The sequence below is a fragment of the Neomonachus schauinslandi genome, chromosome 2 (genome assembly GCF_002201575.2).
Source record: "Neomonachus schauinslandi chromosome 2, ASM220157v2, whole genome shotgun sequence".
NCBI classification, from domain to species: Eukaryota; Metazoa; Chordata; class Mammalia; order Carnivora; family Phocidae; genus Neomonachus; species Neomonachus schauinslandi.
The window spans coordinates 36,795,622-36,816,292 of record NC_058404.1 but is presented as its reverse complement, the minus strand read 5'-3'; the positions used below and the strand labels follow the sequence as shown (position 1 = coordinate 36,816,292).

General features: G+C 35.9%; 1 protein-coding gene across 1 annotated transcript in view; it reads left to right on the top strand.

Moving 5' to 3' along the window:
* The window catches only part of LOC110573137 (disintegrin and metalloproteinase domain-containing protein 18-like), a 214,409-nt gene that overhangs the window by 30,145 nt on the left and 163,593 nt on the right, over positions 1 to 20,671 (top strand). Inside the window, exons 4-7 of the mRNA XM_021681558.1 lie at positions 2,173 to 2,251; positions 2,638 to 2,714; positions 4,111 to 4,288; positions 10,983 to 11,048. Coding sequence (XP_021537233.1) covers positions 2,173 to 2,251; positions 2,638 to 2,714; positions 4,111 to 4,288; positions 10,983 to 11,048 — 400 coding nt within the window. The remainder of the gene's footprint in view (positions 1 to 2,172; positions 2,252 to 2,637; positions 2,715 to 4,110; positions 4,289 to 10,982; positions 11,049 to 20,671) is intronic.

Sequence of the window (20,671 nt, the reverse complement as noted above, 5' to 3'; positions counted from 1 at the left end):
GTCATTTTATCCACAGGAGAATAGATGAATGAGAGAACAAAATGCTAGCTGGATAACAATGACCCCAGAAAAATATGCACTAAACAAATCAGAAGAGACCTGAAACTGGGGGGAAAGAAAGGGAAAGAAAGAAAAAAGAAAAAAAGAAAAAGAAAAGATAGCAACAAACAAATAAAAACAGAATATGATCAAATATGATCGGGCTGGTGCATAGATCAGTGCCACACAGTAGATTTGGGCATATTTTGGTCTGTTAGAAGAAAGTGCCTCCCAAAATTTTAAAGAAAGAAAAGCTCATATATGTACAAAAATAAGGGTTAATACGATGAAGGGATGGACTATGACTGTAAAGATGAAAATTATAAAAGATTTTATAAAAGGAATTGATAAGGAATTGGTTGAAAAAAGAAAGAAGAGGATTTAAAAAAGGGGAGGAGGGTGCCTGGGTGGCTCAGTCGTTAAGTGGCTGCCTTCGGCTCAGGTCATGATCCCAGAGTCCTGGGATCGAGTCCCACATCAGGCTTCCTGCTCAGCGGGAAGCCTGCTTCTCCCTCTCCCACTCCCCCTGCTTGTGTTTCTGTTCTCACTGTCTCTGTCTCTGTCAAATAAATAAATAAAATCTTTAAAAAAAAAAAAAGGGGGGGAGAGAATGTGATCAGGCAGGAGTCTAGAACAAAGCCATACACTAGAGATTTAAGGTATATTTTGGTCTGTTAGAAGAAACTGTATGTCAAAATGTTAAAGAGAGAACAGTATATACATATATATATATATGGTTAACTACTTATAGGTTAACTACTCATAAGGGATAGAATATGACTCTAAAAATGAAAAATAAAAACGATTTTTAAAAAGGGATTGATAAGATTTCAGTTGAAAAAGGGAAAAAGGAAAATTAAAAAAAAAAAGCCATGATTCCTTTGGGAGTATTCTCCTAGTGTTGGAGTTCTGCCGTTCTCAGACTTCTAAAAGTTCCAATTTTGTGCTCCTCTCTCTGTCACTTGTCAGTAGTGGCTGAGAGAGGCCCCCTCCCCCGCCATCTATCATGCCAAATATCACCTCAGATTCACTTCTCCACATGTGCTACCTTTGAGAAAGTGGTCGCTTTTCTCTTCAGAGAGTTGCTGCTATTCTTTTCTTCGATCTCCTGTTGAGTTCGTAGATGTTCAGAATGGTTTGATCCCTATCTAGCTGAATTCCTGGGACCAGATGAAATTCAGGTCTCCTACTCCTCCGCCATCTTGCTCCTCCCCCTCCTTCAAAATATATTCATAATTGCACCTCCACCACTGCTACTGTCTTAGTTCAAGTCACTATCATATCTTGCCTGGATGACTTAATAGCCTAATGGCTCTCTCTGCTTATTTGCCCTACAGATAATTCTCAACACAACATTCAGTTTGATTCTATTAAAATGTTGGTCTGAGGGTTGCCTGGCTGGCTCAGTCAGAAGAGCATGTGACTCTTGAGCTCAGTGTTATGAGTTTGAGTCCCATGTAGGGTATGAAGGTTACTTAAATAAATAAAAATTTTGAAAATAACATAAAATATTGGTCTGGTCCTATCATATATCTGTTCAAAATCTTCTAATGGCTTCTCATCTCTGTGATGCTATCTCTTACTACTATCTCTCATCTTCAATCAACCTTGCATTCCAGGCATATCACCCCCTAGCTGTTCTTTATATAGAGAAGGCACATTTTGGCCTCAGGGTCTTTTCATTTTCTCCTAACTCTGTCTCAAATAACATATCTGTGCAAATCCATGTGGCTTGTTTTCAGGTTCAGTCTATTCAGTGAGCTTTTTTATGCCATCCTATCTACACTTTGCAACCAACTTCCCTCACCCAGGTTTATTTATAACATTTAACATCTAACATGCTAGCAGTATTTGTCTCTCACTATCATGAAGACCAGTGGTTTTGTCTTTTGTTTACTGCTGTATCCCAATGCTTAGAAGAGGATCTATCAATAGGTACCTAGGAAATATTTGTTAGATAAAGACATATATAGGCCCACAGGTTAATATCTGAGACAGAGGGCCCAGTCTGCTCTAATTAAATCATATTATTATATGAATCCTATATATTTCACATTTATTTTTATGTTTATGTTTATATTCACATTAAATTCATGACTCAAACATTTTTTTTTAAATTTTTGTTTTTCTTAGCTCATTCTTATCCCAGAACTTTTTGGTTTATACATATAATGAAACTGGATTTTTGCATTTAGAGTCTTCATATTTTAAGGTAAGCTCTATATGTCTTAGATATTTGTTATCATATAATTTTTTATTGAAGTGGCCATATCACTACCATTGAGATATATTTGTTTTATGACAATTTAATACAAATATTTTATTCTGTATAATTATGACCTGTTATGTGGTTGTTCATAAAAATGGTACATGATAGAGATAAAACCCAGGCTGAAAGAATACTCATTGGCACCTTGGTGGTACAAAATAAAGAGGATTGTCAAAAACCCTTTTTCCTTGAAAATCTGCATTAACAAATCTATATGATACACAATCTTATTATTTTCAATTATTTTAACATTTTTAATCTCTATTGTCAGCAAACACATTTTTATTCATAAAGAATTTATTTACTTACTTTTCTATATTGTTTTTCAGATGCATTGTCATTACCAAGGATATATTGCAGATATTCCAAATTCACTTGCAACACTCAGCATCTGTTCTGGACTCAGGTAATAGTATCTTACGTGATACTTATACATGGAAAACTTTAAAATGAAACTTAGTGGCTAGCAGACATAAATCTGGGAATTTTAAGGGGAATCCAAATCTGAAAGTTTCCTTTATGATGGCCTTACTTTTTAATATCAATATTAGCAGCTGAACTTTAGTGTCCATTCAAATGAAATCGTTCCAGGAAATCCTGACTGGAGGTATTTTTTTTCAAGATACTGTGCAGAAGGGGATAGTTTCAGTAAAGGAAACTTTAAAACTAAATAATATTATTGCATTATCTTTCAATTATCTCAAATAGTTATGGAAAATGATATGAATTAATCATTTCAATATGCACATATTGTATGCTTTCAGTTTAGGTGCACTCAGTATCAGACAAAAAAAACAACTAATTAAGAAGGTCCCTCGGAGCTAAAAAAGCAGGGATAAGTGATTTTCATCAGTGATGGTGGCAAGAGAAAGGTATTAAGTTTATTAGAGGAAGACTGGTCCAGAGCAAAGGAAAAAAAAAGACTCTCCCTAACTTCCTTTTGGTTTTGGTTGCCTGACTTCTAGAATTTACTCATGTCAACTCAGAAAAAAATGGCATTCATTTAATGTGGTTTTCATAGATATCCACCTCTTTACATATACACTCTATATACCTGCTTTTCCTTATTCTAAACTCTGTAAGAACATGAACTTTATTCTTGGAATTCTCAACAAGTGCTTGATTTTCAACAAATATTTGGTCTTAACTAATGTATCTTGAATAAATATGACTATTATACACATAATATAAAATACTTTGCAATATATTTTGTTCTTTAATATATGAGCAAAACTAAGGTAGATGTGATATCTCAGTTACTAATGGTAAACCAGAAAAAATGGGAAAATAAAGTGTGTTTATAATGTGTTCCTTACTATATTTCAAACTGGAATTTCTATTGATTTCTTCTCTATAATTTCCATGCCTTTGTTGACATTCTTTATTTATTGAGACATCATCGGGTGCCTGGGTGGCTCAGTTGGTTAAGCGACTGCCTTCGGCTCAGGTCATGATCCTGGAGTCCCTGGATCGAGTCCCGCATCGGGCTCCCTGCTCAGCAGGGGGTCTGCTTCTCCCTCTGACCCTCTTCTCTCTTGTGCTGTCTCTCATTCTCTCTCTCAAATAAATAAATAAAATCTAAAAAAATAAAAAATAAAAATTATTTATTGAGACATCATTAAAATATTTCCCTTTAGTTGTTTATATATGGTTTATTTTAGCTCTTTGAAATTATTTAAATACCTAGTTTAAAATATATAAATTTATTTCTTTAAATTTTTAAAGTTTTTTTCACATTTTAGATTATAGCTTTGATGGGATCACTTGTAGGGTTTTTATATCATTGCTTTCTAAATATTCAGGGGATTCCTTCAGTTTGAAAACATCAGCTATGGAATTGAGCCATTGGAATCTTCAGCACGATTTGAGCACATAATTTATCAAGTGGAAAATGAGAATCCAAATATACCACTGTTGGCAGAAAATTACAGCAATATTTGGCAGAAAGGCCAACCCTATAAAGATAATTTAAGCTCACAGGTAACATGATAATTCTGATGTTATGACATACTGTGAAATTATTTATGTAGAATTTTGTTGATTGTGGAAAGGAACTACTTAACTGTGGAGTAGAAATATCTAATTTGATATCTTCTTTCTGCACTTTTAAATAAAACATCCATATTCCATCTAAAATATATGAAAAATACACAATAATGTATTTCAGGCTTATAATGTATTATGTTACATTTCTTACTTTAGCAAAAATGCAGATTATTGAGTAAAATTTAGAAATATAGGAAGAATGAGTCACTATATAAAGACAATAAAATAAGTTAAATTACCACTAGCTTGTTAAAATTACTTTTAATATTTTTATATATGGCTTTATGTACTACTAGAACATATCTTTCTAAAATTGATAATCATTTGTATATTATTAAACTCTTAATTTACCTGTTGGCTGTATATAGAGTTCTTGTTTGACAGATGTTTTGCTTTCATCATTTGAAATATTTTAATTCACTGTCTTATGGCCTCCATGATTGCTGATGAAAAATTAGCTGTCATTAATCTTATGGAGGATTCCTTGTGCATGATGAGTCCCTTCTCTGTTGCTTCTTCCAAGTTTCTCTCTTTATCTTTGGCTTACAGCACTTTTTTAATAATGTTTCTTTGAGTGGTTCTTTTTGAGTTTATCTAAATTGGAGTTGACTGAGCTTCTTTTTTGGTACATTAATGTTTTTCACCTAATTTGGGAAATTATGGGCCACTAGTTCTTTGAATATTCTTTGGCCCTTTTATCTATCTCCTCACTTTCTGATACTCCCATTATGTGTATGTTGGTATGCTTGATAGTGCCCCATAGGTCTATTAGATTTTGTTTATTTTGCTCCATTCTTGTTTCTTTCTCTTCCTTAGATTGTATAATCTCAATAGGTCTGTCCTCAGGTTCCTTGATTCTTTCTTCTGTCTGCCCATATCTGATGTGGAGCCACTCTAATGGGTATTTTATTTCAATTGTATTTTTCAATACCAGAAATTCTATTTACTTCTTTTTTAATAATTTTTTGCATTTATTGATATTCCATATTTAGTGAGGTATTATTATAATATCCTCCTTCAGTTATTTATACATAACTTCTTTTAACTCTTTGAAATGATTCAAAATACCTAATTTAAAGTATTTTTCTAGTAAGTTCAATGTCTGATCATCCTCAAAGACAGTTTCTATTGATAACCTTTTTCCTGTATATGGGTCATACTTTAGGTCTTTTTCATGTCTCATAATTTTTTGAAAACTGAAACTAGTCACTCCAAATAATACAGTGTGATAACTCTGGAAATCAGATCCCCCTCCATCAAATATTATTGCTATTCATTGCAGTTGTTATTTGTCTTGTAAATTTTAACTGGTTCTCTAAAATGTGTATTCTGTGTTGTATGTAACCACTGAAGTCTCTATTCTGTCATCTTTTCAGTGTGTTAATGATCAGACAGAGTTCTTTAAACGCTTGGAAACAATAGGTTTCCCAGTTCTTACTGAGAGTCTCTCTGTACCTATTGGAGCATGCCTTTGTCACTCACTCAGGCAGTTAACAACTGCACCTTTCCTTTCACTTTCTGTTTGCACAGAGCCTCGAGATCAATCAGAGGTGAGAGTTTAGGGTCTTTTCAGGTCTTTCCTAAGTATGTGTACAGACTTGGGAATGCACTTAGCCTGATACATGTGTGTGGTCTGCTAGATTCCCAGAGATTTATCATAGCTTTTCAAAGTTCTGTTTGAATATCTTATTATCCAGTTTTTCTTCTAAGTCTTTTTATTGGTCTACTGTTTCTCCCAGGGTCATTCACTGCTCCAGACAACTGTAAAGTTTTAAAAAATTGCCTATAATTGTTTAAAACAAATGCCTTTGGAAAAAGGGCTTTTCCAACTGTGTAAAATGTTATTTAGGTCAATATTGGCAAACAAAATAGGTCTTCTAGGGACAAAATAGTTTAGGTCATGACATTTCTTTGGAAATGAGATTTTGAAGATGTTCCAGCCATATTCTGCTTTTTCTGGAGGTTGCCGGTGTACTGGTATTCACCGCAGATTTGAGCTATTAGTTTTCAACTAATGGGAGAAAATACTAGAGTGAATCCAAATTCCACAAATACCATTACTTTTACCCAGATCAGTTATTTTTCTTGAATAAACACTCCCTCGAAGGCTGCACACCATTTGTTAATTTCTAGAGATCTGAAAAAAGTTGATTCTAACAACTTTTGCCAGTTCTCTTGTTGGTTTTATGTAGGGAGAATTTTTAGTGCTTCTCAACCTGATTTTAATTGATGTATTTTCATTTCTTCAGTTTTATATACCATGTATTTATAATCTTTTAATGTACCATTTTTAATTTCCCTTGTTATTCCTCCATTGACCCATGGGAAATTTAGAAGTGTGCGTAATTGGACATTTTCTAGATATCTTTCTTGGTACTTATTTTTAACTGATTTTCATCATGTTCAGATAGTGCATTTGACTTTAGTATAAGTGTTTCTCTATATATCCTGCAGTTGTTTTGTGTAGTGTTTTACAGATGTTCATTAGGACAATTTGTTTGTATTCTTCAAAATTTCTGTTTTCCACATTTTTTTCTTGTAGGAATTTTGTAGCTTATGTCTGCTGTCCTCCTGTGGGGCATTTTTGAGCTCTGTTCTGTATTTTTTGTTTTTACATGATATATCATTATTAATTCTTATTTAAAGTAATAGAAGATATATTTGCCAAACTTCCACTAGACAATAATTGGTTTTGTCCAAAAGTTAGTGAGAAAATTATAATACTGTGTTGTTGTTGTTGTTGTTGTTTCTGAAAGGCAAGCAGGCAACCTCTTTCTCTTTTCCAGATCATTTCTAATTGTAAAGTTACACACACTTGCTTATCAAGAACACAGTACAAAGGTACTCAATGATAAAATAAAGTGTGCATAGACACATGTGGATAGGGACAACCAACTACTTTCCATATCGGGTGGTTGTTTTAGAAGTATTTGGTGTTGAAATAACACATTTCATGTTGCATGTTGTTTAATATTTTCTACTAGTGCCTTTAACATATTAACTAGAATTGCTTTAAATCTTCCTTCTGATAGTTCCGATATCTGTGTCATTTGTAAGTCTGATTTTCATGATTGCTATATCTTTTATATTGCATTTTCTTTTTGCCAGTCTGTATCCCTTCTCTCTCTCTTTTGTGAAAGCTAAACTTGTTACATAACATAGTAGGCAGTAGATATTGAATTAAATGTTAATTTTAGGTTTGGAGATGAACATACCTTTCTACTGGGTCTTTAGCTTGAAATTTTCTGTTAATATAGTCAGAATATAGATCTGTTTATGTGTGTTTTTGCTATTGCTATCCTTAGTGTACTTACCAGAAGCTTCACATTCTTTTTAGTGATTATCTTTTGTTTAAAGTGAATGATAATTTGCTAGAGGAATGTCTGTTCTGTTTAGCTTTGTATTTTTCCACTTGACTGTTTTGTGTGTTTAGATAAAAATCCATCTCTTCCAGATCTTCCTGCTGTCTTTCCTGTATTTTTTTTTTTTTTGGACACATTTTAGCACATATCATGGATTTGGCATAGAGCAGAGAACAGAGGAATTCTCTGATGTTTGGATTAAAACTCAATGTTAGGAAGGCACTATGAATCTGGATTTGGGGATGTAGTCTTCACAAATGTCACCAACTCTCTCTTCCAGATGTAATACTGGGACTATCAAGTATTCCTTACTTACCCTCCAGAATTAGACCTTTTTATTCATTTTCCTCTCCCAGTTATAGTTTTTACCAGTTCCCTCAGGATATAAACCTCTTTATGCTTTCTCCAGTAGATTAAGGCTTTTGTGTCATAAAGGAGATAGAGGAGATGAGTTTGGGTGGTTTTTGCAGTGGCTGATATTCCTCTGCACCAGCCAGCACTATATCTTTTTCAATATATGCTCTAATCTTCATTATGAGTAAGTTATGGAATTCCTGAAGAAAAAGCCTGTAAAAATCTGTGAAATCAACTATCTTTATGATTCCCAGAGATGTCACACTTTTATGCTAGCCAAGCTTGGCCTTTAGAAATTCAAAATTTCTAGCTGGATTTCTTATCAGCTTACATGGTTTTTGGTGTCATCAGAACAAGCTAAGCAAATACCTGGTTTCTTGCCCACCCTGCAGGCACATTTCTCTCTCCAGATTTTGGTTAGTGGTTTAATCCGCAGTCTCAGTTTTTTGATGGGTTAAGTAAAAATCATTAATATGTACTTTGTTCAAGTTTCACTTTGTTGCACAACACTTGTTTCTGATCTCTGATCTAAATCCAGATCACCAATACTGCAAACAATTCTAACTACATACATTTAGCAATGTAAATAAAATGGGGCCAATATCTTAAAAACAATGCACTATCAAAACTCAACCAAGATGGAATAGACAGCCTAAACAGTCCTGTAACCAATAAAAAGCATTGAATTTTCAGTGAAAAATCTCTCAAACACAAAATCTCTCTGGTGTGGATGGTTTTACGTAAAATTTATAATACATGTTAAAAGAAGATATAATGCCAATTCTATACAATTTCTCCAGCAAAAATTAAGAGGAGTAAACACTTTACAACTAAGTTTGTGGGGACAATATTGTCCTGATACTAAAACTATATACAGACAGTACAAAACAAACAAACCCATAGACCATATGAATATAGGTGTAAAAATTCTGAATAAAATACTGTCAAAAGTAATTGAGTAATTTATTAAAAGGATTGCACACCATGATTAAGCATTATAAATATAAGAGCCCTCTGGACCACCACGAGAGCAAGAGGAAAAGAGAGGCCCTCAGCTACTGGGGAGTCCCTGTCCCAACTTATCCCCCAAAACACTGAGGATCTCCCAACCTCCACCATTTTCATCCCAGACCCCTGGGAGAAGGAAAAGGGCTTGGGGAGCCCTACCTTGTCATGTACCATCAATAAAGTATACTGTACCCAGACCCCCCCCCCAAAAAAAGCAATAGCAAATATAATACATAATGAAGAAAGAGTACTTTCCTGTTAAGATTTGGTATAAGGCAAGGATGTACACCCTCTCCACCTTTATTTAATAGTGTTGGATTTCTAGGCAGAATAATAGAGCAAGAAAAGGAAATAAAAGGCATACAGATCAAAAAAGGAAACATAAGAATGCCTTTATGTGCAGATGACACAATTATCTGCTTAGAAACCTCAGGAAATATAGAAAATAACTGCTGGAGCTAAGGGAAATCAATGAAGTCACAGAATACTTGATCAAGATACAAAAATCAACCATTTCTACCATTTCAACCATATTAGCAATGGATATGTGGAAACTATAAGGCAAATATGTAACATTTTCAATCACTGAAGAATAAAATGATATCTTAGTCATTTTAGGCTGCTATAACAAATTACTGTAGACTAGTGGCTTAAACAACAAACATTTATTTCTCACAGTTCTGGAGACTGGAAGTCCAGAATTAGGAGCATGTTCAGATTTTTGGTGAATGTCCTCTTCCTGGTAGGCCTATCTTCTTGCTGTATCCTCATATGGTGGAGAGACAACTAGCTAGCTCTCAGTCCCTTCTTATAAGGGCACTAATCCCATTCTTGATGATTCTAGCCTCATGACCTAATTACCTTCCAAAGGTCCCACCTCCAAATGGGAGTGTTTCAACATATGAATTTGGGGGGAACACATACATTGCAAGTAGAAATATAGCAAAACATGTAGAAGTTTTATATATTGAAAAGTACACAATGCCGATGTAAAAAATCAAATGTAAATAAATCAAAGAAGACATCAATAAATGAAGATACATACCATGGAATGGAAGACTCAGCATAATAAATATTCCATTTTTCTCCAAGTGAATGTATAGGTTTAACATAATTCCTCCAAAATCCTAGCAAGAATTTTTATAGCTACATATAAATTTGGTCTAAAAGTTATATGGAAAGTCCAAGAAACTTGGATCAAGGAAGAAATATAGAAATTTTTTGAAATTTCTCTATGTAATATGGAATTTCAGTGCCTTAGAAATACAGCTCATAAAAAATTACCATTAAAGTGTTAAGTAATGATAAAATAAATTGATGATATATAGCTGACTGGCTTGACACTATCAAGAATTATTATATCATACCAAATGGGACAATCTATACTCTGAGACTACAGAATTGCTTCTGATATCACACATTTCGTTCTTTCTTGTGTACCCATATGGTTAGTAGTACAAAGTATACTATTTACCCAAATTTCTGTGTAGACTATGAATTCTCAAATATTCCTTATGTTTTTCTGTGAATGAATTAAAGACTTCCAGTGCACCATGGTTGGTGTTACATAGTCTTTAGGAGGGCAATGTGTGAAGAATTTTCAATGTGAACTGGTAATGTAGGTTTGCAATGAGATGAAGACAACAGAATGTGTATCTTTATATTCATTTTCTTTCTCATTCAGTATTGAGAGTACCTAAACTCTTATATTACTCCAGCAAGCTCACTGGGACTCTTTTAAACCTGGAATATATTTTCAAATGAAATTTTCTGATTTGTAATTAATTTTATATTTAATTCCTCATGAAGTTTTTATATGTGTTCCCCTTCTGTACATGTTACTCTTTGTGCTTAACAAATTCAATACATGTTAACATTTGATAAATCCTTTTTTTCCCTCTCAGGAAACAACTCTTTCAAAACTATTACCCCAATACCTAGAAATTCACATTATAGTAGAAAAAGCTTTGGTAAGTAAACTTTTCCTTCCCTCCTTCCCACTCTCATTCCTTTTTTCTCTCTTTTCTTTCTTTCTTTGAACTCAATGAAATAATTTTTTTCTTAACTTCAAAAACATAATGTAATTTTTAAACCATTTCCAAGTAAAGATATTTTATTTTAGTTGTTACTGTTATGACTAAAAGCCCCAACTAGCCTAGAATGCCCTACACTATCTACCCTGCCCCCATCTCAGCTTAGCCCAGTCTCTCCTTGACCTCACTTTCTAGCAGCCTTGACCTTCCCTTAACCTGCTCTAATCTCCCTGGTCACATTACTTTTTTAAACATACCAGATGCTTACCATCTTACCAATTTACTTAATGTTTTCTAACTTTACTGAGAAATAATTAACAAATATCATTGTATATATTTTAAGGGTAAAATGTGATGATTTGATATACATTGTGGATTGATTGCCAAGACTAAGATAATTAACGCATCTATTACCTAACATATTTTTTTTCTTTATGTGTGTGTGTGTGTATGCACAAATGTGTGTGGTAAGAACACTTATGATCTATTCTCAGCAACTTTCAAGTATACAATATCATATTGTCACCATGCTGTATGTTAGATCTTCAGAATTTATTCTTTCTTATGACTGAAAGTGTATACCCTTTGACCTATATCTCTCCATTTCCCCTCCCTCCAGCCACTGGCAACCACCATTCTATTTTCTCTTTCCTTTCTTTTTTTTTTAAATTTTGCATATAATTGATACCATACAGTTTTTGTCTTTCTCTGTCTAGCTTATTTCACTTAGTGTAATGTGCTCCAGGTTCATCATGTTTTGCAAATAGATTTCCTTCCTTTATATGACTAACATTCCATTGTGTGTGTGTGTGTGTGTGTGTGGGTATCACCTTTTTTATCTATTCATCTGTTGATGGACATTTAGGTAGTTTCCATATCTAATCTGTTATGAATAATGCTGCGCTGAACATGGGAGTGCAGATATCTCTGAGGTACTGATTTTGTTTCCTTGCTGAGTGTGGAGCCCAATACAGGGCTCTATCCCACAACCCAAGAGACCATGACCTGAGCTGAAACCAGGAGCTGGACACTTAACCAACTGAGCCACCCAGGTGCCCCTTCTCATTTTAATACTTTTATTAATGTTTTGTGGGATTTTACTTATTTTGAATATTAATCTTTTGTCAGATGGTATATTGGGGATATCTTCCTTCAGTTTGAGGCTTGTTTTTTTCACTCTCTTAATGGTGTATTTTTTTAAAGACTTTATCTATTTATTTGACAGAGAGAGAGAGCCCAAGCAGGGGGAGCAGGAGAGGAAGAATGGATAAAAAAGGTGATAAAGAGCAGGGAACCCAATGCGTGGCTCGATCTCAGGACCCTGGGATCATGACCTGAGCCAAAGGCAGTTGCTTAACCAATTGAGCCACCCAGGAACCCCTTAATGGTGTCTTTTGATGGACATATTTCTTAATTATTATGCATTTAAATCCAATATATGATTTTTATCATTGTCTTTTCCTTTTAAGAAATATTTTATTACTCCAAGGACATAGATATTTTTACTTTTGTTTTGGAATTTACTTTTATTTACCTTTTCACATACAGTTTTATGATCATCTCTAGTTGATAAAATGTGTGGTGTGAGATAGGGTTTAAAGTTTATTTTTTCCATATTCACTTGCTCCAACACAATCTAGAAAGACCTGTCTTATCTCATTCAATTTGCTCGTAATTTTTAAAAAGTCAAGTAATGGAATATGTATGGCCTATTTCTCAAATCTCTGTTTTCTTTTCTCCCCACTGGCTAATTTATATTTTGTTAAATACAATACAGTGTAGAAACACTACACTGTACTGATTACTATAGCTTTATTGCCATTTAATCTATTTGTTTAAATCCCTTTATTCTTCACTATTGCTTTGACTATTCTGGGTCTTTTTCCTTTAAATATATTTTAGAATTACTCTAAATTTACACACACACACAAACACACACACACAAACACACAGTGCAAATGTGACTTTCATTTGGCATTTTCATTGAATGCTTATATCACTTTGGGGAAAATTGTCATCTTAACAGTATTGAGTCTTCCAATCTAATACACACAAAATTTTACATTTTTTGTTAATTTCTTTCACCAGTATTCTGTTGTTGTCTGGACATCCTTTTTTTTTTTAAAAATTTTTTATTGTTATGTTAATCACCATACATTACATCATTAGTTTTTGATGTAGTGTTCCATGATTCATGGTTGGTGCATAACACCCAGTGCTCCATGCAGAACGTGCCCTCTTTAACACCCATCACCAGGCTAACCCATTCTCCCATCCCCCCCCCAAGAACCCTGTTTGTTTTTCAGAGTCCATAGTCTCTCATGGTTCGTCTCCCCCTCCAATTCCACCCCCTTCATTCTTCTTCTCCTGCTATCTTCTTCTTTTTTTTTTCTTAACATATAATGTATTATTTGTTTCAGAGGTACAGATCTGTGATTCAACAGTCTTGCACAATTCACAGTGCTCCCCATAGCACATACCCTCCCAGTGACTATCACCCAGCCATCCCATCCCTCCGAACCCCCCACTCCAGCAACCCTCAGTTTGTTTCCTGAGATTAAGAATTCCTCATATCAGTGAGGTCATATGATACATGTCTTTCTCTGATTGACTTATTTCGCTCAGCATAACACCCTCCAGTTCCATCCACGTCGTTCCCAATGGCAAGATCTCATTCCTTTTCATGGCTGCATAATATGCCATTGTATATATATACCACCTCTTCTTTATCCATTCATCTGTCGATGGACATCTTGGCTCTTTCCACAGTTTGGCTATTGTGGACATTGCTGCTATAAAAATCGGGGTGCACGTACCCCTTCGGATCACTACATTTGTATCTTTGGGGTAAATACCCAGTAGTGCCATTGCTGGATCATATCGTAGCTCTAGCTTCAACTTTTTGAGGAACCTCCATACTGTTTTCCACAGTGGTTGCACCAGCTTGCATTCCTAACCACCGTGTAGAAGGGTTCCCCTTTCTCCGCATCCCTGCCAACATCTGTCCTTTCCTGACTTGTTAATTTTAGCCATTCTGACTGGTGTGAGGTGGTATCTCATTGAGGTTTTGATTTGGATTTCCCTGATGCCAAGCGATGTTGAGCACTTTTTCCTGTGTCTGTTGGCCATTTGGATGTCTTCTTTGGAAAAATGTCTGTTCATGTCTTCTGCCCGTTTCTTGATTGGATCATTTGTTCTTTCGGTGTTGAGTTTGATAAGTTCTTTATAGATTTTGGATACTAGCCCTTTATCTGATATGTCATTTGCAAATATCTTCTCCCATTCTGTAGGTTGTCTTCTGGTTTTGTGGACTGTTTCTTTTGCTGTGCAAAAGCTTTTTATCTTGATGAAGTCCCATAGTTCATTTTTGCCCTTGCTTCCCTTGCCTTTGGCGATGTTTCTAGGAAGAAGTTGCTGTGGCTGAGGTCGAAGAGGTTGCTGCCTGTGTTCTCCTTTAGGATATTGATGGACAGCTATCTCACATTTAGGTCTTTCAACCATTTTGAGTCTATTTTTGTGTGTGATGTAAGGAAATGGTCCAGTTTCATTCTTCTGCATGTGGCTGTCCAATTTTCCCAACACCATTTGTTGAACAGACTGTCTTTTTCCCATTGGACATTCTTTCTTGCTTTGTCAAAGATTAGTTGATGGTAGAGTTGAGGGTCCATTTCTGGGCTCTCTATTCTGTTCCATTGATCTATGTGTCTGTTTTTATGCCAGTACCATACTGTCTTGATGATGACAGCTTTGTAATAGAGCTGGAAGTCCGGAATTGTGATGCCGCCAGCTTTGCTTTTCTTTTTCAACATTCCTCAGGCTATTTGGGGTCTTTTCTGGTTCCATACAAATTTTAGGATTATTTGGTCCATTTCTTTGAAAAAAGTGGATGGTATTTTGATGGGGATTGCATTGAATGTGTAGATTGCTCTAGGTAGCATTGACATCTTCACAATGTTTGTTCTTCCAATCCATGAGCATGGAACGTTTTTCCATTTCTTTGTGTCTTCCTCAATTTCTTTCATGAGTATTTTATAGTTTTCTGAGTACAGATCCTTTGCCTCTTTGGTTAGATTTAGTCCCAGGTAACTTATGGTTTTGGGTGCAATTGTAAATGGGATCGACTCCTTAATTTCTCTTTCTTCTGTCTTGTTGTTGGTGTATAGGCAAGCCACCGATTTCTGTGCATTGATTTTATATCCTGCCACTTTACTGAATTCCTGTATGAGTTCTAGCAGTTTTAGGGTGGAGTCTTTTGGGTTTTCCACATCAAGTATCATATCATCTGCAAAGAGTGAGAGTTTGACTTCTTCTTTCCCGATTTGGATGCCTTTTATTTCTTTTTGTTGTCTGATTGCTGTGGCTAGGACTTCTAATACTATGTTGAATAGCAGTGGTGATAGTGGACATCCCTGCCGCGTTCCTGACCTTAGGAGGAAAGCTCTCAGTTTTACCCCATTGAGAATGACATTCGCTGTAGGTTTTTCACAGATGGCTTTTATGATATTGAGGTATGTACCCTTTATCGCTATACTCTGAAGAGTTTTGATCAAGAAAGGATACTGTAATTTGTCAAATGTTTTTTCTGCATCTATTGAGAGGATCATATGATTCTTGTTCTTTCTTTTGTTAATGTATTGTATCACGTTGATTGATTTGAGGATGTTGAACCAACCTTGCAGCCCAGGGATAAATCCCAGTTGGTCGTGGTGAATAATCCTTTTAATGTACAGTTGGATCCTATTGGCTAGTATTTTGGTGAGAATTTTTGCATCCATGTTCATCAGGGATATTGGTCTGTAATTCTCCTTTTTGAGGGGGTCTTTGTCTACCTTTGGGGATCAAGGTAATGGTGGACTCATAAAATGAGTTTGGAAGTTTTCCTTCCATTTCATTTTTTGGAACAGTTTCAGAAGAATAGGTATTAATTCTTCTTGAAATGTTTGGTAGAATTCCCCTGGGAAGCCATCTGGCCCTGGGCTTTTGTTTGTTGGGAGATTTTTTTTATTACTGCTTCCATTTCCTTAGTGGTTATAGGTCTGTTTTCAATTTCTTCCTGGTCCAGTTTTGGTAGTTTATATATCTCTAGGAATATATCCATTCCTTCCAGATTATCTGATTTGCTGGCATATAGTTGCTCCTAATATGTTCTTATGATTGTTTGTATTTCTTTGGTGTTGGTTGTGATCTCTCCTATTTCATTCATGATTTTGTTGATTTGGGTCATTTCTCTCTTCTTTTTGATAAGTCTGGCCAGGGGTTTATCAATCTTGTTAGTTCTTTCAAAGAACGAGCTCCTAGTTTTGTTGATCTGTTCTACTGTTCTTTTGGTTTCTACTTCATTGATTTCTGCTCTGATCTTTATAATTTCTCTTCTCCTGCTGGGTTTAGGCTTTATTTGTTGTTCTTTCTCCAGCTCCTTTAGGTGTAGGGTTAGGTTGTGTACTTGAGACCTTTCTTGTTTCTTGCGAAAGGCTTGTATTGCTATATACTTTCCTCTTAGAACTGCTTTTGCTGCATCCCAAAGATTTTGAACAGTTGTGTTTTCATTTTCATTGGTTTCCATGTATTTTTTTAATTCTTCTTTAACTTCCTGGTTGACCCATTCATTCTTTAGTAGTATGCTCTTTAGCCTCCATGTATTTGAGTTCTTTCCAACTTTCCTCTTGTGATTGAGTTCTAGTTTCAAAGCACTGTGGTCTGAAAATAGGCAGGGAATGATCCCAATCTTTTGGTACCAGTTGAGACCTGATTTGTGACCTAGGATGTGATCGATTCTGGAGAATGTTCCATGGGCACTAGAGAAGAATGTGTATTCCATTGCTTTGGGATGGAATGTTCTGAATATGTCTGTGAAGTCCATTTGGTCCAGTGTGTCATTTAAAGTCTTTATTTCCTTGTTGATCTTTTGCTTAGACGATCTGTCCATTTCAGTGAGGGGGGTGTTAAAGTCCTCCACTCTTATTGTATTGTTGTCCATGTGTTTCTTTGCTTTTTTTATTAATTGTTTTATATAATTGGCTGCTCCCATGTTAGTGGCATAGATATTTACAATTGTTAGATCTTCTTGTTGGATAGACCCTTTAAGTAAGATATAGTGTCCTTCCTCATCTCTTATTACAGTCTTTGGTTTAAAATCTAATTTGTCTGATATAAGGATTGTCACCCCAGCTTTCTTTTGGTGTCCATTAGCATGGTAAATAGTTTTCCACCCCCTCACTTTCAATCTGGGGCTGTCTTTGGGTCTAAAATGAGTCTCTTGCAGACAGCATATCGATGGGTCTTGTTTTTTAATCCAATCTGATAGCCTGTGTCTTTTGATTGGGGCATTGAGCCCATTTACATTCAGGGTAACTATTGAAAGATAGGAATTTAGTGCCATTGTATTGCCTGTAAGGTGACTCTTTCTGTAGATTGTCTGTGTTCCCCTCTGGTCTATGTTACTTTTAGGCTGTCTCTTTGCTTAGAGGACCCCTTTCAATATTTCTTGCAGGGCTGGTTTTGTGTTTGCAAATTCCTTTAGTTTTTGTTTGTCCTGGAAGCTTTTTATCTCTCCTTCTATTTTCAAAGACAGCCTAGCTGGATATAGTATTCTTGGCTGCATACTTTTCTCGTTTAGTGCTCTGAATATATCCTGCCAGTCCTTTCTGGCCTGCCATGTCTCTGTGGATAGGTCTGTTGCCAATCTAATGTTTCTACCTTTGTAGGTTACATATCTCTTCTCCCGAGCTGTTTTCAGGATTTTCTCTTTGTCTCTGAGATTCGTAAGTTTTACTATTAGATGTCAGGGTGTTGACCTATTTTTATTGATTTTGATAGGAGTTCTCTGTGCGTCTTGGATTTTGATGCCTGTTTCCTTCCCCAAATTAGGGAAATTCTTTGCTATAATTTGCTCCAATATACCTTCTGCTCCTCTCTCTCTTTCTTCTTCTTCTGGGACCCCAATTATTCTAATGTTTTTTCATCTTATGGTATCGCTTAGCTCTCGAATTTTGCCCTTGTGATCCAGTAGTTGTTTATCTCTCTTTTTCTCAGCTTCTTTATTTTCCATCATTTGGTCTTCTGTATCACTGATTCTTTCTTCTGCCTCATTTAACCTAGCAGTTAGCACCCCCATTTTTGATTGCACCTCATTAATAGCCTTTTTGATTTCGACTTGGTGAGATTTTAGTTCTTTTATTTCTCCAGAAAGCGTTTCTCTAATTAAACTTCCATGCTTTTTTCAAACCCAGCTAGTATCTTTAAAGTGATGTTTCTGCTCTAGATCTGACATCGTACTAATGTCCGTATTGAGTAGGTCCCTGGCAGTCGGTACTACCTCTTGTTCTTTTTGTTGAGGTGATTTTTTCCATCTTGTCATTTTGTGCAGAGGAGAATAGATTAATGAGAGAACAAAATGCTAACGGGGTAACAACGTCCCCAGAAAATATACTCTAAACAAATCTGAAAAGACCTGAAGCCGGGGAAAAGAAAGGGAAAGAAAGAAAAAGAAAAAGAAAAAGATAAAAACAGGAAAAAAAAACAGAATATGATCAAATATGATCAGGCTGGTACATAGATCAGTGCCACACACTAGATTTTGGGTGTATTTTGGTCTGTTAGAAGATAGTGCCTCCCAAAATTTTAAAGAAAGAAGAAGTTATATATGTACAAAATTAAGGGTTGATATGATGAAGGGACGGAATATGAGTGTAAAGATGAAAATTATAAAAAAATTTTATAAAAGGAATTGATAAGAAGTTGTTTGAAAAAAGAAAAGAGGATTTAAAAAAAAGAAAGAAAAAAAAGGTAGAGAATGTTATCAGCCAGGGAGTAGAACAAAAGCATACACTAGAGATTTAGGGTATATTTTGATTTGTTGGAAGAAACTATCTCAAAATTTTAAAGAGAGTACCACTTATATATATATGTCAAAAATAAGGGTAACTACTATGAAGGGATAGAATATGACTCTAAAAATGAAAAATAAAAATATTTTTTAAAAAAGTGATTGATAAGATGTTGGTTGAAAAAGGGAAAAAGAAAAATTAAAAAAAAAAGTTAAAAAAAATAACTTTGAAAGACTAAAAATCATGGTAAAAAGGCCGTGGATTCTATGTGCAGTATTCCCCTAGCACTGGAATTCTGCCGTTCTCATTGATCAGTAAACTTGGTCTTGGCTGGCTGTTCTTGCTAATCTTTGGAGGGAGGGGCCTGTTGCTGTGAGTGGTTCCCAAATGTCTTTGCTGGAGGTGGAATTGCCCTGACCTTGCTGATCCGGGCTAAGTAATCTGCTTGGGTTTGCTCTCAGGAGCTTTTGTTCCCTGCAAGCTTTCTGTACAGCTTTGGAGACCAAGAATGAAAATGGCGGCCTCCCAATCTCTGCCCTGGAGGAGCTGAAAACTTGGGGCCCCACTCCTCAGTGTGCCCCCAGAGAAAAGCAGTCAGTCACTCCCGTCTCCTCGGCTTCCGGCCACACTCCGTGCTCACCCGGCCTGTGACTGAGCGTTTCTATGTCTGGCACCCGACTTCATGTGGAGTCTCCAAACCCAGCAGATTCCTGAGGTGCGCTCCCGCGCCACTCCTCCCAGGGAAGGAAGGGAAGTTTCCCTGGACCTGCCGCTTGTTGGGTCTCTGGTGGAGGAGCAGTGGCCCGACTGTGCCACGGATCATGGTTTATGGCAACCCCGAGCTGAGAGCCCATGCCTCAGCTCCGTCTCTGCAGCCGGCTTCCCTGCTCTGATACCTGGGAGCTCTGCTGCACTCAGGCACCCCTGGTCTTTCTGTGACCCCGAGGGTCCTGAGACCACACTGTCCCGTGAGGGTTCCACCCCCTGCTTAGCCACCAGAGCGACGTCCCACAGTGGAGCAGACTTCTAAAAGTTCCGATTTTGTGCTCCGCTGCTCTATCACTTGCCAGAAGCAGCCTATGGAGGCCCCCTCCCCCGCCGTCTATCCTCCCGAATATTGCTTCGGATTCACTTCTCCGCACATCCTATCTTCCAGAAAGTGGTCGCTTTTCTGTTCAGAGAGTTGTTGTTGTTCTTTTCTTCAATCTCCTGTTGAGTTTGTAGGTGTTCAGAATGTTTTCATCCCTATCCAGCTGAATTCCTGAGACCAGACGAAATCCAGGTCTCCTACTTCTCCGCCATCTTGCTCCGCCCCCCTGGAACATCCTTTTTAGTTTTATTGTTAATGCATTTGTTGGCCTATAGTTTTTTTTTTTTTTACTTTAACATTTCAATTTTCTTGCTAGTTTATGGAAATACCATTGATATGTATATATTCATCTTATATCCTGTGATCATGCCTAATTCAATTGTTAACTCTTTTGAGGATTTTTTTTAGTTTCTTATCTGAATAATGATACTTTTAATTTTTTTTTTCTTTTTTTATTATTTTTTTTCTTTTTTTTTTTTTTTTTTTTTTTGCTTCTTTACTTGTACTTCCTTTTCTTGCTTTGTCTTAGCTTGGCTCTAATACATATGAATGTATTGTGTATATTCCTAACTTCCCCCCCTCCATTATAGAGTAGCTATTTTATATACTACTTAATCATATTTTACTCATTTTTACAAATCATG